The sequence below is a fragment of the Mirounga angustirostris genome, unplaced genomic scaffold (assembly GCF_029215605.1).
Source record: "Mirounga angustirostris isolate CCGP_5_RB_7025 unplaced genomic scaffold, mMirAng1.0.hap1 SCAF_7, whole genome shotgun sequence".
Classification (NCBI taxonomy): Eukaryota; Metazoa; Chordata; class Mammalia; order Carnivora; family Phocidae; genus Mirounga; species Mirounga angustirostris.
In genome coordinates, this window is record NW_026991715.1 from 53,953,894 (window position 1) to 53,968,630 (window position 14,737).

Genomic DNA, 14,737 nt, shown 5'->3' on the forward strand with positions numbered 1-14,737 from the left:
GCAAGGAGACAGGCAGTTTGCTTCCATTCAGATGTCACCTACTAATAGTACAAGATCTGCTGTAATGGGGTAGAGGGAAGGTTGAGGGGTTTGAATCTCCCTTTCCTGTTACTTCAAAAATAATTTCATAAAATTCACATATTTAACAATTTAGCCGGAATTTCTTGGTGCATATATGTTTATATAAATGACTCATATAAATAACTCAATAAATGACTTATATAAATAACTCAAAAGTTATTGGTACAACTAAAAGTTTCAAAACGTTTGAAAAATTATATATGGTTAAAAAGTTGAGTTTTGAAATAATTCTTATTATATCCAGTTGTCTGGAAACTTTTTTAAAACTAAAATTTGGTCAACCTCATTTTGCATTTTAATTTTTTAAATTTTCTTAGGGTACACCAGCTAGTATGCCGGAAGTTCAACAAGAGAATGTAATCAGTTCTCAAGACTTAACAGGTATGATAATGTGTTTCGATAAAGTACCACAGAACCGAATAGTACAGCTTTTACTCCCCTCCCTCATTTGACTATGGAAAAACAAAACAGTTTTTTAGTCTATGACAGTCTTAAATTAAAAACAAAAAAACTTGAAGTATTTTATGGAAAAGTTTGTTATTCAGAATTATACATCCTCTCTATAGTGAACTGTCTTTATCCTTTTTGAAATTACTTTTTACTTTTGTGGGTGTAATTTGCTTTTTATTTGTGGGGATAAGTTGTAGTGAGACTTTTTAGAAATGTAATAAATTAATGATTTTCATAGTTCAGCTTTTCATTATTAACTTTTAAACTTTGATAGTGAATCTAGTTGCTAATGTACATCAAGATGGTGAGGATGAACAAGCATTCATTTTAACTCTGGTGGAAATCCCAGCCAATGCTGTAGAAGAATTTAGTGATACCACTGCACAGTTAATGCCAAACCCTTTACTGCCAGCACCCATATTGATCAAATCCGTGAATACAGAAGAAAGGAGTGACATGAGGTAATGAATGAGCTAACCTGTTTATTTAAATTCCAGTTAGTTAAATACAGTGCAATATTAGTTTCTGGTGTACAGTATAATGATTCAACACTTCCATACATCACCTGGGACCTAAACTATTTTTGCTAGGAGGAAAGGTGCTTTATGAATTGAATAGTATTGACTGAATAAGCCGTTCACCAGCATTATTTGTAATTGTCCCGAAGATCTTATTTAATAATTATGTGGTAAGTTAGAGAAGAAATTGTTGATTTTATACCTGATAAAGCTGCCATTTAAATGTATAATATAATACTTTTGTATGAAACTTGTTTGGTATCTTAAGTATTTTGAAAGCTAAAAAAACTTAGCAATTTGGGTTATAAAATGTCCTCTATCAAAGGTGTGTGGTTACTTTGTAAGCTTATATATTTTAAAGTCTGAAATAAATATTCATTCACAGAAGTTGCAAGAAGGATAACATTTCTCTGTGTGTGTGTGTTTGTGTGTGTGTGTGTATTTTTTTTTTTTTAAGTAGGCTTCCACGCCCAGCGTGGAGCCCAACATGGGGCTTGAACTCACAACCCCTGAGATCAAGCAAGACCTGAGATCAAGAGTCAGACACTTAACCAACTGAGCCACCCAGGCACCCCATTTCTGTATATTTTAATACTGCTTTTTAAATTCCTTACTATAGAATTGTTGTATTTTAACAGTCACTGGTTAAGATGCTTAATTCTCTGTCAAGTAGCATTAGATGTTGAAGCCTTTTATATTAGTAAGAGGCATTTTAGATTAAAATTTTAACTTTATAGACAAGGAGAATGGTATTTTTATACCTTGGATTTAATTCAGTATTACAGAATTTAAGTTGCAAGTTTTTAAGTATGAATGGATCTCAAAACTAACATTTTTGTGACCTTGGCCATGTATATATTAGTTACTTGGAAGTTTTTTTGGCAGTTTTCATTGGAATAGCTGAGCCTTTTATCTCATTAAGTAGCTTCTAATTTGCTAATTTCATATGTTTGCATTTTCTGTTAGTTTTCCAGTAACTTCAGTTGGTCAGGATACCATGTGTTTATGTGATTCTGGAAAAGATGGTTCTGAAAAGCCTCCTCCTGCTAATTTGGATCTTATATCTAGGAAGAGATTTCACTATATGCTTGATGATAGTAACCATGTTCCTCCTGCCAAAAAAAGTTTGCTCACTTCAGGAGATGACTGTCAAAATTATACCTCTGAGGTAAGATAGAATCATCAAGCAAATAAGATGGTCCTATTACAACAGATACATTTCTGTTTCTTCCTTTAGACTCTTTATATAAAGATAGTTCTGATACTTTTCACCGTAAATAATCCAGTTAACTGATTTTGGATTCTCATTTTCAACTAGTTCTAGGTGAAAATTGATGGACGTTAATTAGGAAACCCATTCCTAGTTCTTTGTTATTGGCTCAAAAAAGGCCAAAAGCATCTTGTAGATCTGGATCCTGGCTGTACCCTTTAACAGCTGTGGGACCTGAGTCAGGATATGTTGTCTTTGTGAATGAGTTTCCTGTTGTGTAAAATAGTAATAGTAGTATCATCATCACTATTATCATAATACTTAAAGCTATGCATTGCTCTTAGGAAGAAAAACCAGAACCTTAAAGGCCCTCTATTTGGCCCATTTCTGTCTCTGATCTCACCTTGTGCCTCACTCTCTAACCATATTGGCCGTCTTTCAGTTTCTAGAATGCACTATATTTCTTCATGTCCCAGGGCATTTTTTTTATTACCTTTTTATGAAACATTTTCTTGCCAAACATACAAACATCTTTATCTCAGTCATCACTACCTCAGGGAAGCCTGAAGATCGTATGCAGATTTGATCAATAGCCATAATGTTAAAGGTTTCTTAGCACCCACTTGTTTTTGTTTCCAATACTCATGATAATTTATCTCGCTGTGTAGCTACACTGTGGAAGAGTTAATTAATTAGTTAATTTATTTTTGGAAAAGTTGATTTAGAATCTATAGTCTCAAAGGGACAGTTGAAAACCAGTAGTCCTTCGGTGAGAGCAGACAACAGAGGCAGTGTATCCTTGTATATCTGATAGATAGAAGATGGTATCACAGGATGGTTTTAATTTTTCTTATTATGAGTAAGGCCTGAATGTCTTTCATTTACTTAGGAGTCTTTTGTATTCCTTTCTCTGTGAAATGACTTTGTATTCTTTAGCCGTTTTTTAGTTGTGTTGCTAATCTTTTACATAGAGATTTGGAGGAACTCTGTTATGTATGTCCATGAATGAGTTGCATATATTTTTTTCTACTTTGTCTTTTGACTCTACTTTTTTTTTTTTTTTTCTTGCAGACTTTTTTTGGTTGATTTTGGCAGGGGGGGGGGTGCGGTTAAGATTTTATTTTTAAGTACTCTTTACACCCAATGCAGGGCTTAAATTTACAGCCCCAAGATCAAGAGTCACATGCTCTATCCACTGAGCCAACCAGGTGCCCTGATTTTTTAATATGAAAAATTTCAAGCATTTAAAAAGATACATAGGGAAGTATAACGCATCCCTCTGTATCAGTCACCCAATTTCATCAATTTATCAGCATTCCTTGCAAACATTGTTCTGTTGTGTTTATTTATTTATTTAAAGATTTTACTTATTTATTTGACAGAGCGCACAAGCAGGGGGAGTGGCAGGTGAGGGAGAGGGAGAAACAGGCTCCCCACTGAGCAGGGAGCCCGATGTGGGGCTTGATCCCAGGACCCCGGGATCAGGACCTGAGCCAAAGGCAGACGCTTTAACGACTGAGCCACCCAGGCGCCCCAAACATTGTTCTGTTTTAAAAGTATATTCATGACGTTATTATATGCAAAACTAGGCCACCAGTTTATAATGAGCCATTTAAAAATGATAGATGTAGGGGCACCTGGGTGGCTCAGATGGGTCAGCGGGAAGACTGCTTCTCCCTCTCCCACTCCCCCTGCTTGTGTTCACTCTCTTGCTGTGTATCTCTCTGTCAAATAAATAAAAAATCTTAAAAAAAAATGATAGATGTACATTGATGTGACTATAAGAACAGTATAATGTCTTTGAGCTTGTGATTTTTATTTTTTAAACTTTGTTTTCAGCATTCTAACAATAAAAAATGCTTATAAAATGTTGAAGTTATAATTGTAAATTCTAGAATGTACACATGCTGCATTCACATAGACATGCAAACATTTTTTATTTTTATGTAATCCCATTTATCAGTCTTTTTATGTATGGCTTCTGGGGACTGTGTTATACATTGAAAGTCTACCTTGAGATTTAGTATAAATTTTTAAGAGTTAACATTAATGATTTGTTTAGAATTTATTTTGGTGTTAGGAAGAGTGGAACCAACTTCATGTTCTCCAGGTGCCTACCTAGTTGTCCCAGCACCATTTGTTGAATAATTCATTTTTTCTCCACTGATTTAAAATTCCACTTACTGGATATTAAGTCCCATATGTATTTGGGTATACTCCTGAATTTTCTTCTACTTTGAGATTCACCTATTTGTTCTGGGGCCAGTGTCCCAGTGTTTTAAATTACTGTAGTTTTTAAATGCTTTGCTATCTTAAATGGAAAGTTTCTCTCTCCCCTGCACATAATTTTCTTATTTTTTTTTTCAAGTTTTTCCTAGTTGGGTATATGTCCTAAAGTTTATGTTAATTTTAGAATTTGCTTGTTCAGAGCTTAAAAAAAAACTGTTGATACTGATACTTAAATTAGGATCATATTAACTTGACCAGTTAACAGGGAAAGTTGATGTCAGAATTGTCATGTTGGATTTTTTCTTTATCCCAAAACATAGTATGTCTTTCCATTTGTTTAATTATTCTTTTATGTCTCAGTGGTATTTTCAGTTCTTCTTCATTTAAATTCTGGTCCATTTCTTACTAGGTTATCCCCTAATAATTTTGTTTGTTGCCGTTATCATTGAATTCTTTTCTTTGTAGAGAGCTTACTCAATTCCCCTTATCATATACAGTAATTTTTCACTTGATTCTGTTGGGTTTTCTAAGTAAACAGTCATATCATCTGTAAATACAATTTTAATTCTTCTCATATACTTGGTATACCTTTAATTTCTTTCTCTTTTCTATATAAGCTAATAAAACTCAAGAAATATCAGAAAATAGTCCTGATAGTAGACATATTTTTTTATCCCTGATTTAAATGCAAATATTTCCAGTGTTTATGAAGTGGGATGCTGGTTTTGAATTGCAGTAATTATAGTTTATGGTGTTAAGAAAATGTCTTTTTTTTTAAGCATAAATATTATTGGACACTTTCCCCATAAATAGAGAGATGGGGTATTATTTTTCTCCTCAGTTCAATTGAATTATATTAGTTCACATATTGAATTATCTTTACATTCCTGAGACAAACTCTGCTTGATTATGTTAGTCTTTTGATGTGTTGCTGAATTATACTTGTACTATTATATTTGATATTTTTGTACTGGTTATAATTGGAATTGCAATTAATATATATATATGTATTTTAAAGATTTTATTTATTTATTTGACAGAGACACAGCGAGAGAGGGAACATAAGCAGGGGGAATGGGAGAGGGAGAAGCAGGCTTCCCGTGGAGTAGGGAGCCCGATGCGGGGCTCGATCCCAGGACCCTGGGATCATGACCTGAGCCGAAGGCAGACACTTAATGACTGAGCCACCCAGGTGCCCCAGAATTGGAATTAATATTAATATTGGTTTATAAAAAGCATTTGAAAACTTTTCCTCTTTTACTGTGCTCTGGAACATTTTAAGTAACAGTAGCAATGTCTTATTCATAAATGTTGGTAGGATTTCCATAAGACATCTTTTATGCTAGGGGTTTCTGGGAGGTACATGCTTTCTTTATTAAAAAAAAAGAAGAAGAAAGAAAGATTACTTGATAAATGGATTTTTAATTTTTTTGTTAATTTTCTTAAAACAGGTGTGTTCAAAGGAAATGATAAATGTTTCTGAGGAAACAGGTGAGTGAAATAAATTTTAATGTGATTACATTTTGCTGTTTTTGATGCATCTATTCAAATTTGGAATTAGAGAAGAGTATTGCTCACTTTCTCTAAGAATCTTGCTTTTATTATTAGAAGTTTTTCTCTCCAGCTGAGATCTTGGATTTGGCACTCCTATAGCCATATGAAGCTACTTTAATCCTGTAATTAATAGAAAACCATGTGGCTACAGGATTTCCTGTAAAAGCTTAATAATTATATTTTAGGAATTAGAAAGCTGAGCATAAAAGAGTTTTTATAGTTCCTTAAGTTTACCCAGAGATTAGAAAGTGGTAACTCTCATTTTGCTAGTTGAAGATACATTTATCGAGAAAGATTTTCTAGGTCAAAATATGTTGATAGGACAATTTTGTATCTGAATGAAAAAAGTATTCTAACCATACTTTTTTCACCAGCTACAATCCAGATGACTTACATATTAATAATTTATAATTTAGCTTACTCTCTTATTAGAGTAGATTTATGATAGAATGTCATGATTTCTTTCCTTCAAATATTGCAGATCAGTCGGATATATAAATTTCAATATGTGTCCTCTGTGCTTATGATTTCTCTTTGTTTTTTGAAGGGGAGTCTTACAAGGAACAAGGTATCTTCCCTACCTCAGGAAGCACACATACAACTCCAGGACCTCAGAAAGAGCAACTTGAACCAACTTCTCAGAGTATAGGATCTGGATCTCTTGATAAAGTAACAGATACACATATAGGAAAAAGTACATCTCAGTTACCTCAGGATGAGAGGATTGTGTCTGATAAGGAGGAGAGAACTTGTGCTGCTTCGAAGTCTGAACAAATGGATAGCATCCCATCATCTTCAAAAACCCCATTATCCAGGTACCGTGAGATGATCTTTAACAAATGGTAGGGTAGGGGCGCCTGGGTGGCTCAGATGGTTAAGCGTCTGCCTTCGGCTCAGGTCATGATCTCAGGGTCCTGGGATCGAGCCCCGCATCGGGCTCCCTGTTCCTTGGGAGCCTGCTTCTCCCTCTGACTCTCTCTCTCTCTGTCTGTCATGAATAAATAAATAAAATCTTTAAAAAAACAAAAACAAAAACAAATGGTAGGGTAGAAGTAACCTATATGCAACGGATATAACATATATGTAAAGACTAAGTTCACTACTAAGGATGATGTTTTATAAACATATCCCTTTGTCAGTAATGTAAAGGGAAGGAGTTTTATCAAAGGAAATTCGTAGTCAACATTTTTTTAGGACTCTTCAGATAAATACACATTCCGTATAACAAGAGCTTAACTTTAAGTGCTGAAACTAACTTTTTAGGTAGAAAATCTGCATTGGCATCTGCTGGTATGATGGTATACCAGCTACTGGTATATAATGATCAAAATAATAATGATACTTAGCAGATATGCTGGTACCACTAATGTGGTATCACCTGTGCCATTTTAGCATTCATGGAAAGAAGTTGGTATTAGGAGTGTATCTTCCTGGATATTCTTGAATATCTTTACATTTGCATTTCTAGACCTGGCAGAAGACCCCTGGGATTTTTGTCTTTAATATGTTCAAAGAATAGTTTGGAGTCTGATGAACCTACTCAGGTTTATAATAAGAAACGTCTAAAACCTCTTATACCTATACCAAGAAAGAATTTGAAAAGATCAAATCCACTCACTGAAAGCCAGAAAAAAATCCAAGAGTCCTCTGATCAGCTTCCATCTGCAAGGGTTGTTGATACTCCATCTGAGAGTATTGGCAGTTCAGCAACTCAGGTACGTGATAACTGTTATATTTTATTGTTTGTATAGAATGGGTTAGAAATCAGACTCAACTAGGAAAAACATGGCGATTGGTATTTTCATTTGGATGTTAGAAATTATTTCAGAGCATCTCTTGTCTATCTTCTCCCCATCATACCTCACTCTATGAGAGAAGAAGATAAGGTGTTGACTTAGGAAATTACAGCTCCTTTAGTACAGAGCCATTTAAGCTGGCCATACATGGACACTTAATTGCCATTCCTTTAATGCAAAGAGCTTTCTGACCTGTGGAAGCAAAACAAAGCAGTGCTGATGTTTTATTTGCTTTTGGGGAAATGTCCTGACACCCATAAGAATTCAAGGAATGGTAAAATTAGAATTTGTTTGCATGTTTCATTTCTCTACATGCTGTAGATGTTCATATGGCAAGTCCTGGGATGGAAAAATAAATGAACTTGTATCAAAAACTTTGGAAGAGCACTGGGGTTGGTTACTTAGGATTTCAACACAGAAAAGGCTGGTGACCTTTTGGATAGCATGAGTCTCAAAAGGAGTACTTTTGTAAAGACTGTCTTTAAAATTTTTTAAAATACTTTATATTTCCTAGAATTATTTTCTGGAACCAGTATTTTATGACTCTTTACTATTGCCAAATTATTGTGGAGAACAGTTGTTACAATTACCAGCAATGTAACTATGTCAGTTAAGTCACATTCTTGCCAGCTTTAGATATTAACTTTTCAAAATAATTTTTCTTTAATAGTAGAGGGTAGAAATGTAATTTCATCTGTTTAATTTGCATTTCTTTCATTATTAGTGGCTTGGCTTTTTTCTCATACATCTACTAGATTTTTTTCTCTTTTTTTTCTTTTTTGTTCCTATCGTTTGCTGATTTATAGCTTTTGGGATCTAGGTGTTTTTTTTTACCAACTTACGTGAGATCCTCATGTAAGAAAGCCATATACCTTTTAGCTCTTTACTGCGACTAATTTTTTCAAATTCATTTACTTTTTAAAATTTTGTAGGGTTTTTAATATACACATAAGCTTTAAATGTTTAGTCAAATCAGTTTTTTCTTTACAATTTCTTAAATTGCTTTTATGATTCGGAAGTTTTTCTCCATAGGTATAAAACGTTCAGTAAGCAGTTTTATTTTTTTATTTTTATTTTTTTGAAACTCTTTTTTTTTTTTTTTTAAGATTTTATTTATTTATTTGAGAGAGAGAGAATGAGAGACAGCACGAGAGGGAAGGGGGCAGAGGGAGAAGCAGACCCCCTGCTGAGCAGGGAGCCCGGGGCGGGACTCGATCCCGGGACTCCAGGATCATGACCTGAGCCGAAGGCAGTCGCTTAACCAACTGAGCCACCCAGGCGCCCTCAGTAAGCAGTTTTAAAACTAACTTTGTTTAAGGGGCGCCTGGGTGGCTCAGTTGGTTAAGTCTGCTTCTCCTCCCCGCCCTCCTGCTTGTGCTCATTCTCACTCTCTCTCTCTAATAAGTAAATAAAATCTTAAAAAAAAAAAGATTTTATTTATTTGAGAGAGAGAAAGTGTGAGTGTGGTAGGGGGAGGGGCAGAGGGAGAGAGAGAATCCTAAGCACACTGTTCTAAGCACGGAGCCCAACTCCAGCTGGATCTCACCACTCTGAGACCACGACTTGAGCCGAAATGAAGGGTCTGACACTCCACCATCTCAGACACCCAGGTGCCCCTCTTTTTTTTTTTTTTAATTAAATTTAAATTAAACTTTTTATTATGGGATAATTGTAGATTCACATGCAGTTGTGAAAAACAATACAGAGAGATCCCATGTACCCTCCATCCAGTTTTCCCCACTGTTAACATCTTACAGAACTGTGGTACAAAATCACAACCAGAATATCGACATTGCCACAGTCAAGATACAGAATTCTATCACCACAGTGATCCTCTGTGTTGTCTTTTATAGACACACGCACTTACATTGCACCCCCACACTCTCCTTAACTTCTGGCAACCTGTTCTACACCATTAAATTTGTCATTCTGAGAATGTTATGTCAGTGGAATATTGTATACAGTTGTGTAAATGGAATCATACATTTAGAATTCACTTTTTTTCCACTCAGCATAGTTCCCTAGAAAGTCATCCAGATGGTTTTATGTATTTATTCCTTTTTATTATTGAATAGTATTCCATAGTATGTTATCAGTCATGTTTATCCTTTCACCAATTGAAGGGCATATGGGTTATTTTCAGTTTTTGGCTGTTATGAATAAAGCTGCTGTGAACATTCATATCTAAGTTCTTATGTGAACATAAATTCAGTTTTCAGGAATAAGTGTCCAAGCATGCCTTCATTATTTTTAATGACTGTATCATATCCCACTGTTTTGATGTACCATAGAACAATAATGGTCTCACACTGGTAGACATTTAGGTTATTCCTAATGGTTTGCTGTTTCAAATAATATGGTAATAGCTAACTTATAAATGAGTTATTTTGCACATTTATCTATAGGTTGAATTCCTAGAAATAGAATTGTTGGATCAAAAGGAATGATTATTCTTTTGAGAGATATTGCTTTATTGTCTTCCATAGGGAATATATCAGTTTCTATTCTTAGCAGCAGTATAGGAGAGGGCCTTTTTCCTCACACTAGCATGTAATCAATTTTTTTCACTTTTGGAATTCTTCATAGATTTAATGAGCATATGAGTGAGGTTGAGTACTTCTTCATGTATTTGAATCATTTATGCTTTCTTTGTGAAACATCTGTTCATATGTTTGATTCTTTTTTTTTAAGATTTTATTTATTTGAGAGAGAGAGCGAGCAAGCAAGCACAAGCAGGGGGAGCAGCAGAGGGAGAGGGAGAAGCAGGCTGCCTGAGGAGCAGGGAGCCTGATGCGGGGCTTCATCCCAGGACCCTGGGATCATGACCTGAGCTGAAGACAGATGCTTAGCCAACTAAGCCATCCAGGCGCTCCATGTTTGATTTTTTTTAAAAAATTGCATCATTAGTATTTTTCATATTAAATTGTAGAAGCTCTTACATTAAAGAAAACCCTGGGGCGCCTGGGTGGCTCAGTCATTAAGCATCTGCTTTCGGCTCAGGTCATGATCCCAGGGTCCTGGGATCGAGCCCCACATCGGGCTTCCTGCTCAGCGGGAGGCCTGCTTCTACCTCTCCCACTCCCCCTGCTTGTGTTCCTGCTCTCGCTGTGTCTTTCTCTGTCAAATAAATAAATAAAATCTTAAAAAAAAGGAAAAGAAAAGAAAACCCTTTGGGGTGCCTGGGTGGCTCAGTTAAGCATCTGCCTTTGGCTCAGGTCATGATCCCGGGGTCCTGGGATCGAGCCCCGCATTGTGTTCCCTGCTCTGTGGGAAGCCTGCTTCTCCCTCTCCCACTCCCCCTGCTTGTGTTCCTGCTCTCGCAATCTCTCTTTCTGTCAAATAAATAAATAAAAATCTTAAAAAAAAAAATAAAACCCTTTGTGATAATGGTGTTATATATATATATATACACACACACATACGTATATATATTTTTAAACCTATATGTCATTTGTCTTTTGATTTTGTGTCCAGTAGTTTTTGCCATGTGGACATTTTTAAAATTTTTACATAGGTGAATTTATCAGTCTTTTATGACTTCTGCCTTTCAGGTCATTTAAAAAGATACTCCCTCTCCTCCAGTCCAGGATTATTAAAATGTTTTCCCATGGTATTTTAGAGTAGATTTTTTTTTTTTTAAGATTTATTTATTTGGGAGAGAGAGCATGAGCAGGGGCTGGGGCCGGGGGGAGGTTGGGCAGGAAGGGACCGGACGTAGGGCTCAATCTCAGGACCCTGAGATCATGACCTGAGCTGAATGCAGATGCTTAACAGACTGAGCCACCCGGGTACCCCTAGAGTAGATTTTTTAAAAAAATGTTTTTACATTTAAATCGTTTGATTCATCTAGAATTTTGGTTTGACTTCTTTTTTTCTGAGATGGTTATATAGTTGTCCAACATCATTTATTAAATAATCCAACTTTTCTCATACTAAATTTTGCAGTATATGTGTTGGGGATATTTCTAGTCTTTTTCATTGATATATGTCTGTTCCAATGACAATACCATGTTGTCTTAATTTTTTATAAATTTCTAAGTATGCTAACTTTTGATAGGATTGCTTTAAATATATTTTTTTCAAGATTTTATTTAGGGCGCCTGGGTGGCTCAGTCATTAAGCGTCTGCCTTCGGCTCAGGTCATGGTCCCAGGGTCCTGGGATCGAGCTCCGCATCAGGCTCCCTGCTCGGCGGGAAGCCTGCTTCTCCCTTCCCACTCCCCCTGCTTGTGTTCCCTCTCTCGCTGTGTCTCTCTCTGTCAGATAAATAAATAAAATCTTAAAAAATATATTTTTTATTTATTTGACAGAGACACAGCAAGAGAGAGAGCACACAAGCAGGGGGAACAGCAGAGGGAGAGGGAGAAGCAGGCTTTCTACTGAGCAGGGAGCCTGATGCGGGGCTTGATCCCAGGACCCTGGGATCATGACCTGAGCTGAAGGCAGAAGCTTAACCCACTGAGCCACCCAGGCACCCCGATAGGATTGCTTTAATTTGTAGTTGCCTTGGGGTACTGTTCTGTTTTGTGGGTCTGTATTCTTATGCAGATTATTAAAATGTTTCATAATAGATTTGATGTTATGCTTTTCTGTATTAAAATTTTTTCATGGGCTGGGCGCCTGGGTGGCTCAGTTGGTTAAGCGACTGCCTTCGGCTCAGGTCATGATCCTGGAGTCCCTGGATCGAGTCCTGCATCGGGCTCCCTGCTCGGCAGGGAGTCTGCTTCTCCCTCTGACCCTCCCCACTCTCTCTCATTCTCTCTCTCTCAAATAAATAAATAAAATCTTTAAAAAAATTTTTTTTTCATGGGAATTAGGGTAAAATAATGGATCGTGTGTACACTGTAATTAATCTTATCATGCCCACTGTTGTGTGTTTGTTGTGTCCAGTTTTATTATTTTAACTAATGCTTCAAAGGTTATCTTACTCATAAAATTCTCACTCTGTTTAGTATTATTTCCCTAATATAACAGCACAGAAATGAAATTATTGGGTCAAAGAGTATGAACATATTTAAAGCCCTTAATACTTATCATTATATTGCTTTTCAAAGAGATAACAATTTAGATGACCACTACCAATATATAAATGTTATACTGCATACTTATTAATACTATCTTTTTAGGTTTCTTGTGATCCTCCCTTACCAAAAGAAGAATGTAAAAGTGGCCAAAACCGGGTACCTGAAGAGGAGCCAACCACAGTCTCTGAATATTTCTTTAGTGATATCTTTATCGAAGTAGATGAAACAGAATAAAAGTCTTTTTTTTTTTTTTAATTTTTTTTAAGTCTAGGATTTCCAGAGTCAAATATCAACTAAGCAGTATTTAGAAAATGCATCACTGGCTATTTTTCTTTAGATTGATTTTGAATATCTAATGAGCTTGATTTGAAGCTCTTATAATCAGTGGAAAACATTGCTGAGGTTCCTTTCATTCTGATTGATTCAGCATTTTGGAAATACAAAGCAATTGAGACTGCTTCTCAGACAGAAATAGCTTCTCTTGTTTACATTTTGACTCTCCTGTGCTGAACACACCATGGACATTTTGGAATGTTGTGGATAACTGTCTCTGTATAAATCACAGTGCCGAGTATTTGGAGGTGGATTGTATTTAGCATTTAGCGAACTTCTTTTGTAAAGGTTTTTTTCTGGGTTTTTTTGGGTTTTGTTTTTTGTTTTTTATTTGTTTTGCTGAAGGGCTTTACAGTTGCCTCTAAGTATATGAAAGCATATTGTGAAACTCCACTTTAGAATGGTAAATGTTAAAAACTTCTCTATTATCAGCTATTTGACTGGAAAATATGTATTTTTCTAATTTCATGTTGATGTTAACATTAGTCCTAATTGAACAAGTAGTATTTAAACTTATTTATAAAGATGAAACATCAAAAAGTTTATTTATTTTTAAATTTTTTATTTAAAAGAATATTCAGTTTTAATTATTTTCACCACTCAGATTATGGGTAAAGAAGACATTGACAAATTTATGTTTGTCCCATTTCCCTCTTTAATTTTAAAGATATTTAAAGTTATATCACTAAAAGTATTTGGGTAGTAGATATGTTTTGAATACATTTTTTTCTCATAGTTTAGTATATTGAATTTGTACTGTGAAGTTCTTGTTTTTCTTATTTTTTGGATAATCTCAGGATTTGTATGGGGGGAAAAACCCTTAATTTATGAGGGAGATTTACATTCAAAATTCAGTCCCTTTTACACACACACACACACACACACGTACACACTCACACACATTCCTTTTTTTAAAAACTAATTTCTTGATAGTTTTTTCCCCCATTAAATTTTGCTTAAGGAACACTTAGGCCTTTAAGCACAGAACATAATTGTGATGTTAAAACAGAAAATAAGATAATAAGACTTTAGTCAGTGATTATCATCAATATTAATTTAAGGGTTGTTTTTAATTTTGAAATTTTGTTATTTACATATGTAATTCCATTATCCACCCAAGCAGATCTTTGGTGGTTCAAATCAAACTTCTCAAAAACAGATTTCTTCTTTTATTTGAAAAGCCTCAGAGCAGGAGTCAGAAACATTTTCTGCAAAATATTCTTGAATTTGTGGGCCACATGGCCCCTGTGGCAACTGTTCAATTCTGCTGTTTCAGTGCTGCTGAAAACAGCCACAAACAATACTGAAGGGATTGACATGTCTGGAATGGGCTTTTCGTTTGACCCCTACATTAGACAGTAATTTTCTTACCTTCAGGTGCTGACGTTTTATCTACGACATACATATTTGTCATTCAAGTTGTAAGTTGTGCATCACAAAACTGTGTTGATTGCATTACAAAATGATCAGTATTTCAACTGGGAAGATATTTTAATGTCTAGATAATTGTGTTTATATATTGAAAAAAATAGTGGCCAAATTT

The 14,737-nt window shown here is 35.3% G+C and overlaps 1 protein-coding gene across 1 annotated transcript in view; it reads left to right on the top strand.

The window, feature by feature from the left end:
• Positions 1-13,630, top strand: part of BDP1 (B double prime 1, subunit of RNA polymerase III transcription initiation factor IIIB) — an 86,785-nt gene extending 73,155 nt beyond the window's left edge. The window contains exons 33-39 of the mRNA XM_045896229.3: positions 399-462; positions 806-992; positions 2,016-2,217; positions 5,940-5,979; positions 6,590-6,857; positions 7,511-7,757; positions 12,964-13,630. Coding sequence (XP_045752185.1) covers positions 399-462; positions 806-992; positions 2,016-2,217; positions 5,940-5,979; positions 6,590-6,857; positions 7,511-7,757; positions 12,964-13,095 — 1,140 coding nt within the window. The 3' untranslated portion in view covers positions 13,096-13,630. The remainder of the gene's footprint in view (positions 1-398; positions 463-805; positions 993-2,015; positions 2,218-5,939; positions 5,980-6,589; positions 6,858-7,510; positions 7,758-12,963) is intronic.
• Positions 13,631-14,737: the final 1,107 nt, after the last annotated feature.